Raw genomic sequence first — 21898 nt, 5'->3', positions numbered from 1 at the left:
CAGCCTTTATCCCCCTTCGTCGCCTCTCACGCTCAGAAACCTCCTCAAGCTTCCCTTCTGCACTATTTGCTCCCGGTGCTGCCACTCACTGTGCTGCGGGAGTAACGGGCTTACTGCCCCGGGGTAAGAAGCCCGCCACAAGCGACTCCGGAGGCGAGCGGCCCGCGCGGTGGCCTCCGGCTAACTCGGCAGCGGAGCAAGGCCGGAGGGTCCCTCCGCCAGCCGGGAGGCCTCGCGCTTCAGGGCCCGGGGGCGTCTGTTCGCCCCCCGCCCCCGGCGACTCCGGCGCCTGAAGCCGGGCGGCAACGTCTGCACTGAATCGTCGTCCCCCCCGGCCGGCGAATCGCCCGCTGCCCGCCCGCCGCGCTCCTCCCCTTCTGGCTCCGTCCTCGCCCGCGTCGGCAAGCCAAACCCTCGGAAGCCCGCCAGGCACTTCCCCTCCGGGAAATCCAGTCGCGGAGAGGCGGCAGAGGGAGTCGGGAGCGAGTCGGGAGCGAGTCGGGGAGGCGCCTTTAACTCTTGCAGGACGAAGCGGACTTTGCGCACCTGGGGAGCCCCAACCCCTTGGAAGAGACTGTGCACGCGCTGCCGGTGGGTATTGTATTTTTCTAGTTACAGATAGGTAGCCGTGTTGGTCTGCCATAGTCAAAACAAAATAAAAAAATTCCTTCCAGTAGCACCTTAAAGACCAACTAAGTTAGTTCTTGGTATGAGCTTTCGTGTGCATGCACACTTCTTCAGATACACTGAATTTTTTCTAGTGTTTTGATGTGTTTTCTTCTTGCTGCGGCTCGACTCTTTCGAAGCAAGCCCACACCCTCCTGCTCACAAGTCCGTCCCGCTGACTTCCATGGCATTTACTCCTAGGTAAAAAGTATAGGATTGCAGCTTAAGCCGATGGTTGCGCTGCTGCGGACAGGGCAGTTCTTTCCATGTTTACGCTGGAAAAAAAGTTCATGGAGTTTGTTTCTGAGGAAACGTGCTGCGCTGCTTAATTTTTGTTTTTCCACTTTCCTTCCCTCTGTAATGGGGATGCAAAAGCAGCTGCATTATCTTTGACATGCATTGCATGGCGATGCTCATTTGAAAGCCCTTTCCCGCTCTCTCCCACTTTAATCACACGTTTACAAATAGGTCTGAAAGTGAAACGATCCACAGGTATTTGTGTGTGAAAAAATGGTCATAAGGACTTCCTAAGTTTTAGACATAGCTTGACATGCATGAAGTAAGCACCAGTGGGATCTTGCCACTGGCTTTCCTCCAATGCACCTTCTCGTGTGCAATCCACTGCCATTGCTTATTCGGCCTGCAGTTGCCCACACCAGGCATGGAGGTGCCGTGTAGCTTCAAAGGATGCCCCTGACCCCCACCCCCTGCCCCCCAACAGCCCCACTGTGGAAGCACCATTTGGTTTGAACTATTCAGGTAGCAGATTTCCTTCTGGTTTACCACTTAACAAGCCTGTGTGTAGCAATCTGTTACAAAAAGGAATAGTAACTAGTGTAGTTTAGTTTTGCTCCACAGCTTTAGTTCTGGGCAGAGTCATTCTGCCTTGAACCCTTAGCGGGACACTTGCAATAGTATGGATCAAAAGCATGGTTCTTGCATGGCTTTTGGAGTTCAAGAGAAGACTTGACATGGCCACTCAAGTGTGTTTCTTGCTCAGTACACTATTCTGCCTTGCTATTTAGAAGATGCCTGCACAGCCCATCCTCCTGGTGTTTATGTATTGGAGATTAGAAAACAGGTGTTTAAGATTTCTTTCACACACCTAACCCTTGTCAGCACAGAAAATCCATAGGACTTATTTCCCTCCCCTTTGTTGGTCATGGATGCATGTTCATTGATATGTTTTCTGCCGCAAGGATTATGAAGGAGCATAATTTTAATTTTCGAGCGCTGGTACTGCGTCTGTGATTTTATTTTCTGTTTTGTTCTACACCTGATAGAATTCTAAATAGGGGCACCAGTCCTAGTGAATCTCACTGATGAAATAAACCCAGTGGCTGTGAAATGTCACTGGCAACTGATGGACAGCTATGGCACAGCCCCTTACAGTTAGTGGCATATCAGTCACACTACATCCTTTCACGATGTACACTGGTTGCGAGTAAACTATATGCAGTGGTGACAAATGATCATGTGGAAAGCAGGGCTAGGGCACAACATGCAAAAGGAGGGGTTGCTGGCACACACACACCCCATCTGCCCACTGTCTTCTCCTTCCACAGAGTCCCAGCTTCAGCTGGCATCCACAGTTCAAAGGATTGGGTAGCAGGTGGTGAGGAAAGCTGCCTGGCAGCCACTGCTGGTAAGAGGAGACCAGCCTTTTCCAACTGGTTGCCATCCAGCTGTGTTTTGGACTAGAAGCCCCATCAGCCCCAGCCAGCATACTTTCTCTCCTACTTTATTACATGTGTGTATGTGGACTACAGGGACGTGGGTGGCGCTGTGGGTTAAACCAGAGAGCCTAGGACTTGCTGATCAGAAGGTTGGCGGTTCAAATCCCCGCAACAGGGTGAGCTCCCTTTGTTCGGTCCCTGCTCCTGCCAACCTAGCAGTTCGAAAGCATGTCAAAGTGCAAGTAGATAAATAGGTACCGCTCCAGCGGGAAGGTAATCGGCGTTTCCGTGCGCTGCTCTGGTTCGCCAGAAGTGGCTTAGTCATGCTGGTCACATGGCCCGGAAGCTGTACACTGGCTCCCTCGGCCAATAAAGCGAGATGAGCGCCGCAACCCCAGAGTCGGTCACGACTGGACCTAATGGTCAGGGGTCCCTTTACCTTTACCTATGTGGACTACAACTCCGATCACCTCCAGCCAGCCTGCTGTCTGGGACTGATGGGAATTGAAATCCAAAACAACTGGAAGGTTGGCACAGATGGACAAATAGTGTGGCCTGGTGTGAGGAGGTCATTCTTTTGTCAGGTGCACTCCTTTCTGCTTTGTTCACCAAGGTTGGCACCACCTTGCATATAAACTGCTATAGGTGATCTCCTCATTTCTCAGTCATCCCCAGGATGCATTGTGTCTTCTTGAGTGTGTCAGACAGAGCCCATCCTGTGTTGCATGGCAAGCCCCACCCATTTCTTAGATAATGAAACACAGGGACACCAATATTTTGGGTTAATGGGATAAATAAGGCCACAGCTTTATTGGTTACAGATGTGAGCAGTATTAGCTTAGGCCAGGGATCAGAAACCTTTTTCAGCCATGGGCCAGTCCACCGTCCCTCAGACCATGTGGTGGGCCGGACTATATATTTTTTTTGGGGGGGGTGAATGAATTCCTATGCCCCACAAATAACCCAGAGATGAATTTTAAATAAAAGCACACATTCTACTCATGTAAAAACACGCTGATTCCTGGACCGTCCGTGGGCTGGATTGAGAAGGCGATTGGGCTGCATGCGGTCTGTGGACCTTAGGTTGCCTACCCCTGACTTAGGCAATGGAACTAAACCGACTGTATCTGACTCCTGCCCATCATGCAGGTAGTCTCATAAGGGTCAACCACCAGTAGGGGAAGCCCTGTTGATGTACATAAACTGCAAGCTCCCCCAGGGTCACCGATAGGGTTGTGGCATGGCCCTAACCCTTACCCAGGCTTCGGACAGGACCCACACCCCCGGATCCCTGTAACAGAATACCCATAAAGAGGAGGTGCAGGTGAAGGCCACAACCTCCCCTCCCATAAACCAGGTTTACCAATGCCTAACTGCCAGACCTTACAAAGTTGTGACGATTGCTACAAGGCAGGTGAAAACCACATTGCTGGTGCCAGTTTGCCTAGTGGGCCTACCTGGCCCCTTCAACAGGCAACTAACCGTAGTCCATAGCAAGCCCAAGATTGCGAACACATGGAAATAGGGCAGGAGGGCGGGAGATCTGACACAGGAGAAAAGGAGACTGAGCACCCAGCCACACAGATGTTTAAATCATTTAAGCCACACCGCCCAGTTGACCATATTGGTCGGCCGTGGGGAGCGGCAAGGACTCCCAATGACATGGTCAGCATCGCTACGCCCCCTGCTGTACACAGGGAGTGTTTGTGGCCAGCCTGTAACTCCACCTCCCTGAGAAGGTGAGCGGTTTTTCAGAACCCAGTGTTTGGGCAAGCTACTTCCTCTGCATTTGTTGTTTGCCCATAATCTGCTAAAACACTAAGGCTGCAGTCCTAACCCCATTTACCCAAGAGCAAACCCTACTGAATTCAGCAGGACCTACTAATGAGTAGATACATTTAGGATTGTGCTGTGGATCAATTAACTTGGGTGCAAGTGTGTAACAGCCTGTAAGTTTCCCAGTGCCAACTAATGCTTGTTGTTTCTAAATTGCTACTTGACAATAGCAGATGGAGGGGAGAGAGAGAGATACAAGGCTTTTTTCAGGTTTGTGCAGTTGTTTATGTTATAAATGTGCCTGGGACATTCCCAGCAAAAGCATTTGGAATGAATCGAGGTCACCAGCCTTTCTTGCATGAATATGAAAGTGCAGGCACTGGTGGGAGGGGGGAAGTTTTGGGACTTTCCCTTCTGTTGGCACAAGATCCAGCCAAGCAAAAGCTGCTGGGAGGGCAGCCAACTGAACCAAAAGTGAAGGAAGAAAGTTTGGCTGCTTCAAAACGGCTCAGAAATTACTGCTGTTTGGTTTGGTCTTCAAGAGACCAGAGCTCAAATTTATCTCTAGCCCTCAACTTGTTGAGCAGCCTTCAGTTGATTCCTTTGGTTCCCCCGTCTGTAAAAATGATGGCTTGTCTCGCTTTACAACAATTATGAGAATGAGAGTTGGCCCGGGTAGACTAAAGCACTGTTTACATGGAAAATAGCTGTCCTGTGCTACAGTTTAGTTTATGAGCACCAAAATGACAATCAGATAGTAGCATAGGACAGCTATTGCCCATGTAGTGCAACTGATGCTGCCAAACATCTGGAATGGCCATTTTGGATTTACTGCCTGTCTGCAGGATACCTTCCAAGGTGGCAGTGCCCATGGGAAGAGCTTTGGCAAATAGCAGCGATTCCCCCCAAACAGCCTGTGGTTCAACTAAATTTGACTCAGTTTGAAATGGATGGGCATTAAGTTAGGGTCACTAATTTCTTTGGGTCTACTCATGAGTAAAGCTTTGTTGAAGGCCACACTTGATATTATTATTATTATTATTATTGAATTTATATACCACCCTATATCCAGGGGTCTCAGGGTGATTCACAGAATAAAATCAAGATATAAAACCACAAAATAACTAATAAAAATAAAAGCAACAACCCAATAGCCCACCCCAACCCCCCCAAAAAGGGCATGGGATGTAAATCAGATTAACCAAATGCCTGGTTAAAAAGGAATGTTTTTGCTTGGCGCCTAAAGGTGTCTGTATATTAGGGGCTGAAGCCAGGGGCAACCACCTGATTGGTCCTCTTGTCAAGCCTCTATCAGTGAACTTTCTTATAGTAGTTTGTATAAAAAGTTGTTAAAATACTGACTGTGTGATTAAATGATTTTAATAGTGAATTAAAAACAAATTCACACAATTCTGTTTCTTTCTTCCTTTTTCACTCCTCCACCAACCATTTAGACAGTCATGTTTGAGCAAGTCTGCCGCCTGTGGTTCATCTCTGCTGTTGGAGCTGTGAGTCTCTCTGCCCAGCATATCAGCCCATTTTGCGATGCCACTCACTTCTGCAACTATTCTTCAAGGGCTTTACATGCAGTTCCTTCTGGGCTAGAAGATGATATTGTGAAGCTGGATTTGACCTCCAACAGTATAGAGCACATCAGGGAAGAGGACCTGAAGTTTGCCATCAATCTGAAAACTCTTTTGCTCCAATCTAACCAAATTCGGACAATTGATGAGAAGGCCTTCCGCTCCCTTGTAAAGCTGGAATACTTGGATTTATCAAAGAACAAACTGTCTCACTTGTCTCCTTCTTGGTTCAGGCCCCTTTCTTCCTTACAGAAGTTGAACCTAATAGGTAACTGCTACCAGGTTCTTGGGGAAGCTCCACTCTTTTCTGAATTGCCAAAACTGAGATACCTGTACTTTGGAAATGACAACTTCTCTGCTTTACAGACACATGACTTGGAAGGAATTTCAACTCTTGAAGAACTGGAAATTGAAGGACACAACCTCAAACAATATGTAGCAGGAACTCTGAAATCAATTAAGTTGATAAATCACATTATGTTGAATATTCCCCCCGATGCCACTTTAGCTGCAATTATATATGATGTTACAGATTCTGTGGTGTGTCTTGAACTGAGAAATATACAAATCCTTGATATGCCGCCCATTCCCTATTCTGATCCAGTGCTTCTTACAGCTGTGCAGAAAGTTATCCTTAGAAATGTTGAACTTTCGGATATGTCTGTCATTCAGATTGCACCCATATTTGCCCATATGAAACAAATGCAAGAGATAGAGATAGTAGATTGCAAGTTTGAAGGTACTGGGCAGTTTTATGGTCTTCAAGATGCTCCAACTTCCCTGAAAGTGATAACAGCCAGAAATTTGACAATTACCAAGTTTTATTCCTTTTCAGATCTTTCTTCTGTGACGCCTCTTGTAACAAACTTTACCAGACTTACACTTGAAAATGCATTTGTTTATCTAGTGCCCTGTGATCTTGCAAGGCACTTCTATTCCCTCCTGTATCTTGATTTCAGTGGGAATTTGTTGCTAGATCCGTATTTGAAAAAATCATTGTGTGCGGATGCCTGGCCTAGATTACAAACTTTAAATGTCAGTCGGAATTCTTTGAAGCAGATTTCAGTAGTAGCAGAAAGCGTAGCTCTTAGACGGCATCTTATTAACTTGGATATAAGTCAAAATAACTTTGAAGCAATGCCAGCCTCGTGTGTTTGGCCCAGAAGTCTGAAATTTTTAAATATATCTGGCTGTAAATTAAACATGCTCACAAACTGCATTCCTCGAAGTCTCGAAGTACTGGATGTTAGCCATAATAACCTCAAAGACTTCAGACTGAGCCTGCCTGACCTGCAGGAGCTTTACATCAAAGACAACAGACTGACAACCCTACCGGATGCTGCCTCAATTCCTAGTGCTAGAATCATAAATATTAGACAAAACCAAATATTCGACTTCAATGAGCAGCAACTTGTCAAATTTGCAAAAATCGAGAAACTGGATGCGCGTTACAACAGTTTCCGCTGCTCGTGTGAATTTGTCTCCTTCACGCAGTCGCAACAAGGACCATCTAATGTCTTTGTTGCGTGGCCAGAAAACTACATCTGTGACTCTCCGGAGCATGTAAGAGGGAAGAGAGTGGGAGCTGTTCAGTTTCGGCCCTCTGACTGCCACCTGACTTTGATGGTGTCCTTAATCTGCATCCTGATGCTGTTGGTCGTTGTGGTGGTGGCTGTTCTTTGCCACAAGCTTCATGCCATCTGGTATATGCAAATGACCTGGGCGTGGCTTCAAGCGAAACGCAAGCCCCAGAGAAACCACAAGAAAGAAACCTGCTATGATGCCTTTGTTTCCTACAGCGAGCAGGACTCTGAATGGGTGGAAGACGTCATGGTGCAGGAGCTGGAGCAAGCTAATCCCCCATTTAAACTCTGCCTCCATAAAAGGGATTTTACGCCTGGCAAATGGATTGTGGACAACATTATCGACTCCATTGAGAAGAGTTCTAAAACTCTGTTCGTGCTGTCGGAGCACTTTGTACAAAGCGAGTGGTGCAAGTACGAACTCGATTTCTCTCACTTCCGGCTTTTTGATGAGAACAACGATGCAGCAATTCTGATCCTTCTGGAGCCCATTCCAGAGAAGACCATCCCCAAAAGGTTTTGTAAGCTCAGGAGGCTAATGAATACAAAAACCTACCTTGAATGGCCAAGGGATGAAGTTCAACAGCAAATATTTTGGTTTAATTTGAAAATGGCAATAAAATCCTAGCAGAGACTGTAGGGTACGAAGGGATGGGAGAATCTGTGGTTTCCTGTTTCTCTCAGCTTCTCATTTTTCCAGCCTTAAGTTTTCCACATTTTTACATCAGTTTGCACTTTACCAAAAAAAAAAAAAAAAGAAGATGAAAAAGTCCTTATGAGAATTCAGCTAATTTTTCCTTCATATGCACATTTCTACAAAACCGTTTTGTGCGTTGTACAGTGGTACCTCAGGTTAAGTACTTAATTTGTTCCGGAGGTCCTTAACTTAACCTGAAGCTGTTCTTAACCTGAAGCACCACTTTAGCTAATGGGGCCTCCTGCTGCCGCCGCGCCGCCAGAGCACAATTTCTCTTCTCATCCTGAAGCAAAGTTCTTAACCTGGAGCACTATTTCTGAGTTAGCAGAGTCTGTAACCTGAAGCGTATGTAACCCAAGGTACCACTGTATATGCATTTTTATGTGCCCATGACCTCGGCACATGCATTATTTGCAATACTTGGTTGAAAACCTGCACTGCAAAATTCAGAGAGTTTTGAAGGGTGGCTGCATTTCTGTACAGTTTCAGAAAGTGCAAATTATATGAGCTTGCCTTTAAATGTGAACTGGATCAAATTTCTTCCTCATCCCTGATGTATGTGATCCTTTCAGTCTGAGCTGTGTGCTCCACTCTTATGTGAAGCATGTAATAGGGTAGGCAGTTGGTAGTTGGGATGAGCAGATAAAAAAAAGAGGATAACACACTTGCACCTTTAATAGTCTGCCTGTAAGATGGAATTGTCTCTTCTTCATAACTACTAAAGGTGCAGGAGTCCTAGTCCCTTAATTCTTTTAACCTGGCTGCCTTACTGGCAGTCCAGACCCAGCCTAATCCTCAGGATTCCGGCACCTGACCCCCAAGACGACAGCTGAATCCTAAGGCATACACCCCTTATGCAACTTTGCCTCCACACTGCTTCCAAAAAAACTAGCAAAGTGTAATGCCTCTTCATGGGATGCGGGTGGCGCTGTGGGTTAAACCACAGCACCACTTGCCAATCAGAAGGTTGGCGGTTCAAATCCCCGTGACGGGGTGAGCTCCCGTTGCTCGGGCCCTGCTCCTGCCAACCTAGCAGTTTGAAAGCATGTCAAAGTGCAAGTCGATAAATAGGTACTGCTCCAGTGGGAAGGTAAACGGCGTTTCCATGCGCTGCTCTGGTTCTCCAGAAGCAGCTTGGTCATGCTGGCCACATGACCCGGAAGCTGTACGCCAGCTCCCTTGGCCAATAAAGCGAGATAAGCGCCGCAACCCCAGAGTCGTCCACGACTGGACCTAATGGCCAGGGGTCCCTTTACCTTTAATGCCTCTCCAGGTTGGACAGCATCAGTTGCTCCTTCGGAGCATTCCCTTTCATGCCTCAGCTGCTGATATTTGCATGTAAGGCAGGACACCAGCCAATGGGAGCAAGCTGCACAAGCTCCTAAAGCAGGCATAGGCAAACTCTGCCCACCAGATGTTTTGGGACTACAACTCCCATCATCCCTGACCACTGGTCCTGTTAGCTTGGGATGATGGAAGTTGTAGTCCCAAAACATCTGAAGGGACAAGTTTGCCTATGCCTGTCCTAAGGCAAGGACAGTGAACCTGCGACCCACCAGGTGGTGGTGGTTTATAGCTCTCACCACCCTTGCCTGAAGATGCATAGCGAAGAGGGACTGTCCCGCTTAGTGATCTCAGTGCTTTGAGCTGTGCAAGAGCACATTTGTACAGGTTGTTATTTATACACTGGAAGGGCAGGAAGCACTTGCTGCGTGGTCAGAATGCTCTTTCAAGCTTGCTGTATGCTGCTTCACACATTGACTGATGCCATTATAGTTTCCTGTATGCCTGGTGTCTTTGCTGGCCAAGTCCTGCATTTTGTAACGTCGTTGTGATGGGATAATGAGCTGCTTGTGCGTAAAAGCTGGATCCCTCTGGGGTTTGGCTGGTCATCCAAACCGATGCACTAACGGAGCCCCCAAAGCATGACTCCGTCAGTCGCTGGTAGAATCTGACAGTGGGCGTCTACGGAATTTACGCCAACATAAAAGCTGTTTGACAGACATGCGCTTTCGTGACTCTCTGCGTGACAGTTTCCGGCGAAGGGTGGGAGTTCCCAAAGGGGGTCCCGTTACCTCTCCACTACTCTCACTGGAAGCATCCCAGAGCCTCCCCTCCGCTGTGACTCCTGCACTCCCCCTGCTGGTTCCCTCTTCTGCTGCAGATTCTCTCCTATTCTCCTGGAGCCTGTCCACCACCTGTCTCTCCGATGGCAGTTCCCTGACATCCACCTCCCCCCCAGGGCCCCCTTCACCCCCTCCCGCCTCCTCTCCCACTGGCGGTGAGGGCGGAAAGCCCCTGAAGGAACTCTCCTCGTCGTCCGAGGATTCTAACACTTCTAGCCACGGCGTACCGTCTCTCTCCCCGTCTTCCTCTTCTTCATCGGAGTCGGCTTCTTCACCCACCCCTGACTCTGGGAACCCTTCAAACTCTCCTTCCTCATCGGTGGTCCCAAAGTGTTCCCTTCTAAATCGAGCCACGGGTTGCTGTTTTCTTGGGAAACGCTGATGAAATGTTTCTATTAAAACCTCGTCATTGACTACCTCTGCTGGTACCCAAGTGTTTTCCGACTCTGCTTCCCCCTCCCATTCTACCAGATATTCCACCTGATTCCCCTTCCACCTGGAATCAATGATTCCTGCCACGTTCATGTCGCGCTCTCTCTCTTCTATCACGGGCGTTTGGGTGGCCTCTCTCTCACTCTCCCCCCACTCACGTCCCTCTCGGTACGGCGACAGTAATGACCTGTGAAATACTGGGTGTAATTTCATGTGACTGGGCAGCCTGAGTTTGAATGCCACTGGGTTGACCTGCTGTATGACCTCAAAGGGTCCCAATCTTTTGGGCCTCAATTTCTTGCTCCCGCCCTTGAACGGTAGCCCTTGGGTGGACAACCACACCCGGTCCCCCACCCTTATAGTTTCACCTTCCCTCCTATTTCTGTCTGCTTGCTTCTTATATTCTTCCTTGGCTTTCTCTAAGTTAAGTTGAAGCTGACGGTGGATCGCCTCCATCTCTTCAAAAAAATATTCCGCCGCCGGCACGCTCCACCTCTCCCCTCCCTCTCCTGGGAATGCCCGGGGGTGACACCCATAATTTGCCAGGAAGGGACTCATCCCTGTGGACACGTTCTCCGCGTTGTTGTAGGCAAATTCTGCTAGAGGTAACTTATCCACCCAATCATTTTCTCTGTCTTTTACATAACACCTCAGGTATTGTTGTAAAACCCCATTTGCCCTTTCCGCTTGCCCATTGGTTTCTGGGTGCCGGGCAGTTGAGAAATTGAGTTCTACGTGCAGTAAGCTCATAAGTTTCCTCCAGAACCTGGAAGTAAATTGTTTCCCTCTGTCGCTCAAAACCCTCAAGGGGGCGCCATGCAACTTGAAAATATGTTCTACAAACAACTTGGCGGTTTCCTCCGCTGTGACTGCATGTGAACAAGCTATAAAATGACACATCTTGGTTAATTGATCTACCACCACCATGACAGCTGTTTTGCCTTTGGATTTTGGCAGGTCCGTCATAAAATCTATGGATACTGCCTCCCATGGCCTTTCGGGCGTGGGTAAGGGTTGTAATAGCCCCGCTGGCGCCACCCTCTCTCCTTTCGCTCGCTGGCACCTGTCGCAACCCCTGACATATTCCCGTACGTCCTCCCTCACCTTGGGCCACCAAAACTCCCTGGTAACCAACCACATGGTTTTGTGCTGTCCAAAATGTCCCGCTGTGGGGCTGTCATGCAACTGCTTGAGTACTCTGCCCCTCAGTTCCCCGTCGGGTATGTACAGTGCCCCTTTGTAATACAACGCCCCGTTCTTTTCTTCGAACCCCCCTGTGTTCTCCTCTGTCCTCCGGAGCTCTCTGAGTTTCTCTTGGGCGTATTCATCGTTCTCCGTACCCTCTATCAGTTCCCTCTGCCCCACCAATGCCGCCCCACACACCCAGCGGTCTTCAGGGATTACATGCCTTGCCTCAGGCGCTCCCTCCCCCTCTAAGTACTCAGGTTTCCTGGAAAGAGCGTCCGCCCTCACGTTCTCGGAGCCGGGCACGTAACGAATCTCAAAGTGGAATTTGGAGAACTCCTGGGCCCATCTCACTTGTCTCTGGTTCAGCACTCGGGCTGTTCTCCAGTATTCCAGATTTTTGTGGTCAGTTCGGACTTGAACCTTGTGCTGCGCCCCAATCAGCAAGTGCCGCCATTTCCGGAATGCTTCATGAATGGCGAGCAGTTCTCGGTCGTACACTGTGTAGTTCCTCTCTGATTTGTTCAACTTCCGCGAGAAGAATGCACACGGTCTCCATTCAGACGTATCTTTTCCCGGCTGGAGAAGAACGGCCCCCACCGCTCGGTCTGACGCGTCAGTCTCCACTCTCATTGGTTGTTGTAGATCCACGTGCAAAAGTTGCTCTTCCGACGCAAACGCCTGCTTTAAGCGTTCGAACGCTTGCTGCGCTTCTCCCGTCCAAACAAATTTCTTTTTGCTACTAAGACAATCCGTGATGGGCGCTGTTAAATGGGCAAAGTTTTTGATGAACTTCCTATAGAAGTTTCCGAAGCCCAGGAACCTTTGCACGTCCTTCTTGGTCTTTGGTGTTTTCCATTCCAGTACCGCTTGAACCTTGCTGGGATCCATGGCCAATCCCTTGTCAGACAACCGGTACCCCAGGAATTCCACCTCCTTGGTATGAAACTGACACTTCTCCAGTTTCACCCACAGCCGGTTTTCTCGCAGCTTGCTCAGTACCTCTCTTACATCTCGCACATGCTGCTCCTCATTGTCTGAGTACACCAGGACGTCATCTAAGAACGCTACGCAGTTCTTGTAGAGCAGTGGCCCCAGGACGTGATTCATGAATGATTGAAAACAGGCGGAGCCCGCTTGTAATCCGAAAGGCATAACGGTGTACTCAAAGGCCCCCAAGGGGGTGAACATAGTGGTCTTCCACTCCTCCCCCTTTCTCACACGTATCAAGTTATATGCCCCCCTAAGGTCCAGCTTGGTAAAAAATTTTCCCTTTTCTCACCCGTGTTAGAATGTCATCAATTCTGGGCATAGGGAAAGTCACTGGTTCTGACACTGCATTTAGGGCCCTGAAATCACATACAAGCCTGGGCTTGCCCGTGTTTTTTTTGTCCACAAAGAACACTGGGCTGCCCCCCACCGCTCGTGACTCTCTGATGAAACCTCGCTTGAGATTCTTGTCAATGAACTCCCTTAACTCCTGCATCTCACTGTCTGACATTGCATACAGCTTGCCCACTGGCAATTGTGCTCCTGGGAGTAAGGTAATTTGACAATCAAAGGGTCTGTGCGGGGGCAGTTTATCTGCTTCTTTTTCGCTGAACACGTCAATCAAGTCAGCGTATTGTGGTGGCACCCTCCCCTTGTCCATCACTTCCATCCCTGCTAGGGTGGCCCTGGCGCCTGCCTGAGCCTCTCCCTCCTTGCAGTGTTCTAGGCAATGTGCTGATCCAAAGGAAACCACTCTCTGATGCCAGCCTACTAGCGGATCGTGTAGCGCCAGCCAGCTCACACCCAAGATAATAGGAGCTCCTCCCAAGGTGGCTACGTTAAACGCTATCAGTTCGGTGTGTCGTGCCACCCTCATTATCATTGGTACAGTCTGTTGGCTCACTTCTCCTCCCAACAGCTCCCTCCCATCAATCGTGGTAACCTGCAAAGGCTTACTCAATGGGATAGTCTGTATCTGGTGTGCAGCTGCAAACTCTTTGCTCATGAAATTACATGAGCTACCTGAATCCAATAGCGCTTTTATCTTCAGTGGGTGTCCGTTTGCCAGTTCCAGCAACACCTCTATCACAAGCGCTGGTCTTGGAGGTTCCGGCGTGGGCACATTCATTACTCCCTGGCCTGGCTGCTGTGCCCTGATGTTGGCAACCAGGCGTTGGCTTTTACTTGCTCCGTGATTTCTTCTTCCTCCTTCCCCCCAACAGTTCCCGCCATCCCTTGCCATTCCTTCCTTTGCGGACAGACTCTGGCAAAGTGACCTGGCTGTTGGCAGAGATAGCATCTCTTGCCGCTCTTTCCCTCCTTCTTCCGCCCTTCACTGGTGTTTGAAACTGCGCGCGCGCGCGCTGTTCCAAGTTCCATCGGCTCTGCTGGCGGGAAAGGCTGCTCCAGAATCTCTGGAATGCGGAAGTCCTTCCAACGTTCCCCCTTTCCTTCCCGCTTTTCCATAGCTCTAGCTTCCTGGCGTGCCCCAATGGACAGCGCTGATTTAGTCAGCTGATCCATAGACTCCGCCCTAGGCGCCCGGGAAAGTTCATCTTTCACTGCCGGAGAGAGACCTTCTTCAAACAGCATTTGAATAGGTTCACTAGCAAGGTCCCACCCAAGTCTATGAATCAGCATGGTGAACTCAGTCCAGTACTCACGTACAGATCGGCTCCCCTGTTTACACGCCATTAACTGCCTGCGCACCACTCCCTGCTCGATCTCGCTGGAAAACATCAAGTCCATGGCGCGGAAAAACTTCATTGTGTCCTTTAAGATTTCATTATTGGCTGCCATCAGGGGCCGAACCCAGTCCCTCGCCCCTCCCTCTAGATGGCCAATCACGTACGCCACTCTAGAGTTCTCGTCGGGGAAGTCATCAAACCGTAGATTGAGAGCATATTGCATCTCTGTCCTAAAGGCTTGATAGTTCCGGGGATCCCCCCCAAATTTCTGCACCAGTCCAGGCACCCGTCTGGCAAGTGGGGTGGTCTTCCCCTTATCTGCATCTTGAGCCCTCCTCTCCTCGAGCCTCGCCGTTTGCAGCGCCAGCTGGACCTCCAACGCCCTGTACCTTTGTTCCAGGCTTGGATCTGCTCCAGCTCCAGCTCCTCCGGTTCCGGCTGGTTCGCTCATGATGCCTTCTGCTTGCACAAGCTGCTTTCAAAGACTGTCAGATTGCTGTGATGGGATAATGAGCTGCTTGTGCGTAAAAGCTGGATCCCTCTGGGGTTTGGCTGGTCATCCAAACCGATGCACTAACGGAGCCCCCAAAGCATGACTCCGTCAGTCGCTGGTAGAATCTGACAGTGGGCGTCTACGGAATTTACGCCAACATAAAAGCTGTTTGACAGACATGCGCTTTCGTGACTCTCTGCGTGACAGTTTCCGGCGAAGGGTGGGAGTTCCCAAAGGGGGTCCCGTTACCTCTCCACTACTCTCACTGGAAGCATCCCAGAGCCTCCCCTCCGCTGTGACTCCTGCACTCCCCCTGCTGGTTCCCTCTTCTGCTGCAGATTCTCTCCTATTCTCCTGGAGCCTGTCCACCACCTGTCTCTCCGATGGCAGTTCCCTGACAGTCGTAATAAAACATTCTTATCAAACGCATTGTGGCTATATGGTCATGAATCATTCAACTGCACAGATACCCACAGAAGCTGATTCACAACCCAGTTAAATAAAAGTCCTTGGATTGATGCTAATTTAGCTCCACTGAAGAGTGACGGGTGAGGCTTATGACTTGCTTATTGATGAAGGCTGCAATCCTTTGCACACTTTTTTTTTCTTTTTATGTCTCCATGTAGTCTTGGGGGAGCTTGAGACCTATTTATGTTGGTGGAAGTTGTGCATATAGCATATGTGGCCATTGTGATTTTTACTAGAATCATAGAATCATAGAATCATAGAGTTGGAAGAGACCCAAGGGCCATCGAGTCCAACCCCCTGCCAAGCAGGAAACACCATCAGAGCACTCCTGACATATGGTTGTCAAGCCTCTGCTTAAAGACCTCCAAAGAAGGAGACTCCACCACACTCCTTGGCAGCAAATTCCACTGTTGAACAGCTCTTACTGTCAGGAAGTTCTTCCTAATGTTTAGGTGGAATCTTTTTTCTTGTAGTTTGGAACCATTGCTCCGTGTCCGCTTCTCTGGAGCAGCAGAAAACAACCTTTCTCCCTCCTCCCTCCTCCTTCCTCCCTCCCTCCTTTAATATATTTGAACATGGCTATCATATCACCCCTTAACCTCCTCTTCTCCAGGCTAAACTTGCCCAGCTCCCTCAGCCGTTCCTCATAAGGCATCGTTTCCAGGCCTTTGACCATTTTGGTTGCCCTCCTCTGGACACGTTCCAGTTTGTCAGTGTCCTTCTTGAACTGTGGTGCCCAGAACTGGACACAGTACTCCAGGTGAGGTCTGACCAGAGCAGAATACAGTGGCACTATTACTTCCCTTGATCTAGATGCTATACTCCTATTGATGCAGCCCAGAATTGCATTGGCTTTTTTAGCTGCCGCGTCACACTGTTGGCTCACTGTTCGATCATGCTCCTTGTAGGAAAGAAAGTGGGAGAGATCCAGCCAAAGTTTATAATTATAATTATTCCCATTCATAAGAACATAACAGCTTGCTGGATCAGGCCAAAGATATATCTAGTCCCTCTTGTACTTTCAACAGCCAACCAGATGCCTGTAGGAAGTTGGTCAGGAGTGCCAAGGAGTGTGGTGGAGTCTCCTTCTTTGGAGGTCTGATGGTGTACTCTGATGGTGTTTCCTGCTTGGCAGGGGGTTGGACTCGATGGCCCTTGGGTCTCTTCCAACTCTATGATTCTATGATTCTAGGAGGACTCAAACCCAAGAGCCCTCTCTCCTCCTATGGTTTCTAGCAACTGTTGTTCAGAAGCACACAGCATCAAACCATGGAGGAAGAGTGTTGCAGCCATAATGAATGCTCACTCCTCCAATTGTGGGCGCCCTTTGTGGGACTGTGTGCAACACCCCTGAGCCACGTGGGACTTATCAGCTGGTTGTGCTGCCCTGCCTCCCTGATGAATCAGTCGTTGGGGGTTCCCGCCAAATCCCGGTTCAAATAATCCAATCAGCGGCATTGGTGGAGGTGGGGCCAGCCGAGCGGACCAGTGAGTGAGCAGGCTTCACTCAGGTCCGCTGGAGAGGGCGGAGTCAACGGCAAAGCATGGCTTGCAGTCATTATCTCCATGAATGAATGAATCTTTTTAAAGTCATCCAAGTTGGTGGCCATCACTGCCTCCTTCATTTCAAGGGGAGACATTTAAGAGATGCTAAGTTTATGAAGGCCCTCCCTTCTCAGGTCCAATTGGTGTCGCCTCTTCTGGTTTTCTGGTGCCAGCTAAAAATGCATTCATTTGCCCAGGTCATTGGTTGATTTGTTCATTAGCAGAGATAGGGAAGGCTGTTCTTCTGGATCGATGTAACTTGAGGGTGTGTGTGTGTGTGATGTAACCTTTTATTGGTTTGTTTAATATGCTTGATTACGGTTCTTAAATTGTACGATGCACTGGGGTTATTTTGTGATAATAATCATTTTAAAATATATTAAATTAATTTAAGGAAGAGCAGGGGCTAGATATCCTTTAAAATAAATAAAAACACAACATCTCTCTCCCATTGAACTCTATGAGGCTTATAAATGGTGAACCTTGGATTGTACATAATGCTGGCAACATAAGCCCCAGGGTTCCACCTGGCTTTTGGTATCATTCATAGGTACAGTGGTACCTCGGGTTACAGATGCTTCAAGTTACAGACGCTTCAGGTTACAGACTCTGCTAACCCAAAAATAGTACCTCAGGTTAAGAACTTTGCTTCAAGATGAGAACAGAAATAGCGTGGCGGCACGAGAGGCCCAATTAGCTAAAGTGGTACCTCAGGTTAAGAACAGTTTCAGGTTAAGAACGGACCTCCAGAACGAATTAAGTTCTTAACCCAAGGTAGCACTGTACAGTGGACCTGCAACTTACTCTCACTTCACATATGTGATTGCAACCTTATGCAGGTGGGAGGGAATAAATAAATAAATGAGGAGAAGCAGGGGGAACCTGTTGTTTCCCTCTCTCCATTTATCTCCCTGCCCCCCTGCCCATGCACCCAGCAGGTTCTCCTTGCTTACCAAGCTCTGGGAAGGAGATGTGAGGGCTTTGACATGCTCCGAGAACTCCTTTCGCCTTTTCTGGAAGCATCCCAGAGGCTGGCAAGGAAAGCGCTGTCTTGCTTACTGGGCTCTGGGAAGGTGGCAGGAGGACTCTGCTAGTTCACCTTTGCACAAGGACCCCAGAACCAGACCCTTGCGTAAGTAGCGGACCAACTGTATATGTCAATAGTTTTATGTTTTGTATGTAAAGTCTAAACTGCTTCAGAAGGCATCACTAGCAAGGGTAAGGTAAAGGACCCTTGGACGGTTAAGTCCAGTCAAAGGCGACTATGGGGTTGTGGCGCTCATCTTGCTTTCAGGCTAAAGGAGCCGGCATTAGTCCACATACAGCTTTCCGGGTCATGTGGCCAGCATGACTAAACTGCTTCTGGAGCAATGGAACACCATGACGGAAGCCAGAGTGCATGGAAACACCGTTTACCTTCCCGCTGCAGCAGCACCTATTTATCTACTTGCACTGGTGTGCTTTCAAACTGCTAGGTTGGCAGGAGCAGGGACCGAGCAACAGGAGCTAACCCCATCGCACACAGGGATTTGAACCGTCAGCCTTCTGATCGGCAAGCCCAAATGACTTAGTGGTTTAGACCACAGCGCCACCCGCATCCCTAGTGAGGGTACATAAAGGCAGAGAGTGGAGGCTGTGCAGCAAGATCTTTTAAGGCATTGGCTCTGGTGGGAGGGTGGAAGGGAAACTATACGGGCCAGCTAATCATAAGATAAATAATTTCAAAGCAGAATTGCATTTCCAACATGCCATTGCCTATTACAAGCCATTAAATGTCACTCATTTTGAAAAAGAGTGATGTGTCAGTTTTGGTCATGGTTGCCCACATTGTGCTTTATGCTTGACCTTTTTCTTGTAAAAGAAGAAGGGAAGGAGCAGTATTTTTGTGAACAAGTGACCAAAACCAGCCTGCACAGCTTTATGATAAAAGTGATGCTCACATCTACAGGATGTAACCATTGTAAGAGGAAAGCAGAAATCAATTTGTAAACAAACGAGCTGCTTAAGCGGCCTCTCTGTTTTTGCAGCCATAGCTTAATTTAACATTTCTGTTGCAATTGCGAATCTGTGCAAAAAGTAGAAATGCATCGCAAACTGTTTATTGCAGCAGCTATCACAGTCCTCCTGCATACCAGTACTTCAAGGGGAGGGGAGCGCTAACCTTTGGCTCTCCAGATGGTGTCAGACTCCCAACTCCCAACTCCCATCAGCCTCAGCCAGGATAGCCAGTGGTCGGGAATGATGGGAGTTCTAGTTCAGCAACATCTGGAGGGCCACAGATTAGCTGCTTATTAAAGAAAAGCTTTAATAAAAAGTATTTTTTAAAAAACCTCCCCTAGACGGCAAACAGTAATAATGATGGCAATTATGCAGAGAGGTCAACACCATAGGAAATGAGGCAACAACTGTGACTGGTGTAAACATTTGGTGAAATTGTATCCTAATATATTGGACTCCTGGGGCCAAAATGATTGGTTGGCACGGCTCCACAGAAAACAATGGCGCTGACTGTAAATTTGGCTTTAAAGAGTCTTGTAAAGTCGGAGTCCCAACACCAACATAAGTCCCTAGCGAATCAGCCATTAACACACACACACACTGAGTAACTTTCTAAGGATTGTAAAAGTGTAAGCAGAATTTTCTTATGTGGTTTCAGTGTTAATTTGCTGTGAGTAATGTGGACAAGAATAGAATCATAGAGTTGGAAAGAGCTTTCAAGATCATCCAGTCCAGTCTCCACACAAGAAACCCACAACATTCCTGAGAGGCGGCCATCTTGGCTCTGTTTAGGTCTCCGCTTTTGTTCACTTGTGTGTTTATTATGAATTGGTTTCTCACCTGCTCTTCACCATAAGGGACCCAAAGCAGGCTTGTGTGAAGTGCTTCTCTAACTCTAACTCAGGTGTCAAAAACCAGGATGCATTAACCTATGACAGACTGACTTCATGAAGGTGTCAGATGCGCCTTTATTGGGAGGGAATTCCACAACTTGGCTTCTCGGCCTTATTCATAGAAGCCAACTCCTGGGGGCTGAGGTCCCTTTGTGTCGCCCCCAAAATGTATTTGAGGTCCCCCCCAAAATTGACAAGCATTGCCATCCAAATGGTGTTGCATGTGCCACGTCTTGTGATCGATTATGCGGGACAGGGCTTACCTTCCGCCCAATTCATATTCAAGTTGACACCCCTGCCCTTATTTATGTTCCATCTTAAGCACCAAGAGATCAAGGGTCTAGCTAGTCCAGTATCCTATTTCCAAGGTTGCCAGTCAGATGCTACCAGGCTCACAAAGCAGGACATGAGGACAGCAGCCCTTTCTCATCATTTGGTCCCCAGAAACTGATATGCAAGAACACAGTGCAAGGCATGGTCTCCATTTATTTCTCTTCTCTTTAAGCCAGGGGTGAAGAACATCTGGCCTGCGGGTCTCATCAAGTCTGCCAGTCTTGCCCATTTGGCATGCAAAGGTATTTTGGACAAGCAACACCCACCTCCACACCACGTCTAAATTGGTTTGTGATGTAAGTGGGATGTTAAACAATTTGGATGAGGAGATCTGGGATGTTTAGTAATTGCTGCAAATTGCAGGTCATGTGCATATTGAAAAAGAGTCATAAGTTAAAAGCAACGATGGATTTATCGACTAAATAATACAGAGGGCCTGATTGCTTACTGCAGCTTAAGAGCTGTGGTTTTGTTTACAACCGGTGCAAAAAACAACTCACCAAGCACGGATTTGGAACCAAGCAGTTCTCAGTGCAGCCTAGCAGAAAGCAGGATGTCTGTAAATAGGCATAAGGTAAGCTAAGTTTGTATTTTGGTTTTTTGCTGAAGGGAATTGTGCTGCGCTTTCTTTGATGAGGTAGGATGTGAAAAGACATTGCATAAAGACCAGTGATGTTAGGCGGTGTCTTCAAAAAGCAGAACCAAAAAACAGCCTTTGGTGGTTTACGTTTGGAGAAGCTCAGATTCTGAAAGATAGCTGTGTATTGGTTCACACATTGCTTTTGAATCGGGTAAAGGTAAAGGGACCCCAGACCATTAGGTCCAGTCGTGACCGACTCTGGGGTTGCGGCGCTCATCTCGCTTTATTGGCCGAGGGAGCCAGTGTACAGCTTCTGGGTCATGTGGCCAGCATGACTAAGCCGCTTCTGGCGAACCAGAGCAGCGCACAGAAACGCTGTTTACCTTCCCACCGGAGCAGTACCTATTTATCTACTTGCACTTGATGTGCTTTCGAACTGCTAGGTTGGCGGGAGCAGGGACCGAGCAACAGGAGCTCACCCAGTCGCGGGGATTTGAACCGCTGACCTTCTGATTGGCAAGTCCTAGGCTCTGTGGTTTAACCCACAGCGCCACCCACATCCCATTTTTGAATTGGGTACATTCACATTAAAATATAAGCCAAACAGATGTTGCCCTCATCCATACTTTAAGCTAAACTAGCAAGGCATGCTCCTGTTGAGTGTGATCAGTGGTTCGAAATATACCTGAGCAGCTGCAATATGTAAAATGGTAGCTTGCATACTGCTTAGGACCAGTCTAGGGGTGAGGTGGAGGAGCCTGTAAATGTGTGCTCATAGAATCATAGAGTTGCAAAGGACCTTAACCTACTGGAGGGATCTGCAGGCACCTAAAGATTTGGAGCCGATTCCATCCTGACAAGGGCCAGTTGGAAAACTAAGATCCAAACTATGTATGTGACTGCAACATACAAGTAAAGTGCATGCCTCCCCCCCCCCAAGAATTTTGGGAACTGTAGTTTGTTGTGGGTGTAGGGAATTGTAGCTCTGTGAGGGGTAAAGTGTAGTTCCCAGGATTCTGTGGGGGGAGTTGTATGCTTTACACGTGTGGTGTGCAAAGATTACCATTTAGCATACCTGGGTTTTTGTTTTTAAATAGCAACCCCAAAGAGGTTGCTATTTATCCCAAATAGGGGGATCAATGCAGTGGATCAAGATTGCAATGGGCACCTGCTGGCAAGGGAATTT

The 21898-nt window shown here is 48.3% G+C and overlaps 1 protein-coding gene and 1 long non-coding RNA gene across 2 annotated transcripts in view; both read left to right on the top strand.

Annotated features, from left to right (window-relative positions):
* Positions 1 to 424: 424 nt before the first annotated feature.
* On the top strand, positions 425 to 8116 carry TLR2 (toll like receptor 2). The gene is made up of 2 exons (XM_081875312.1): positions 425 to 591; positions 5573 to 8116. The coding sequence occupies exon 2, from the start codon at positions 5579 to 5581 to the stop codon at positions 7910 to 7912; it is 2334 nt and encodes a 777-aa protein (XP_081731438.1). The 5' UTR covers positions 425 to 591; positions 5573 to 5578; the 3' UTR covers positions 7913 to 8116.
* A 12148-nt stretch (positions 8117 to 20264) lies between these two features.
* Positions 20265 to 21898, top strand: part of LOC309349499 — an 85564-nt gene continuing 83930 nt past the window's right edge. Inside the window, exon 1 of the long non-coding RNA XR_014159976.1 lies at positions 20265 to 20706. This is a non-coding gene — a long non-coding RNA (uncharacterized lncRNA). The remainder of the gene's footprint in view (positions 20707 to 21898) is intronic.

The sequence above is a fragment of the Podarcis erhardii genome (assembly GCF_964252035.2).
Source record: "Podarcis erhardii genome assembly, chromosome: 9".
Classification (NCBI taxonomy): domain Eukaryota; kingdom Metazoa; phylum Chordata; class Lepidosauria; order Squamata; family Lacertidae; genus Podarcis; species Podarcis erhardii.
The sequence above is the reverse complement of the archived record's forward strand: the minus strand, read 5'-3'. Positions and strand labels throughout refer to the sequence as shown.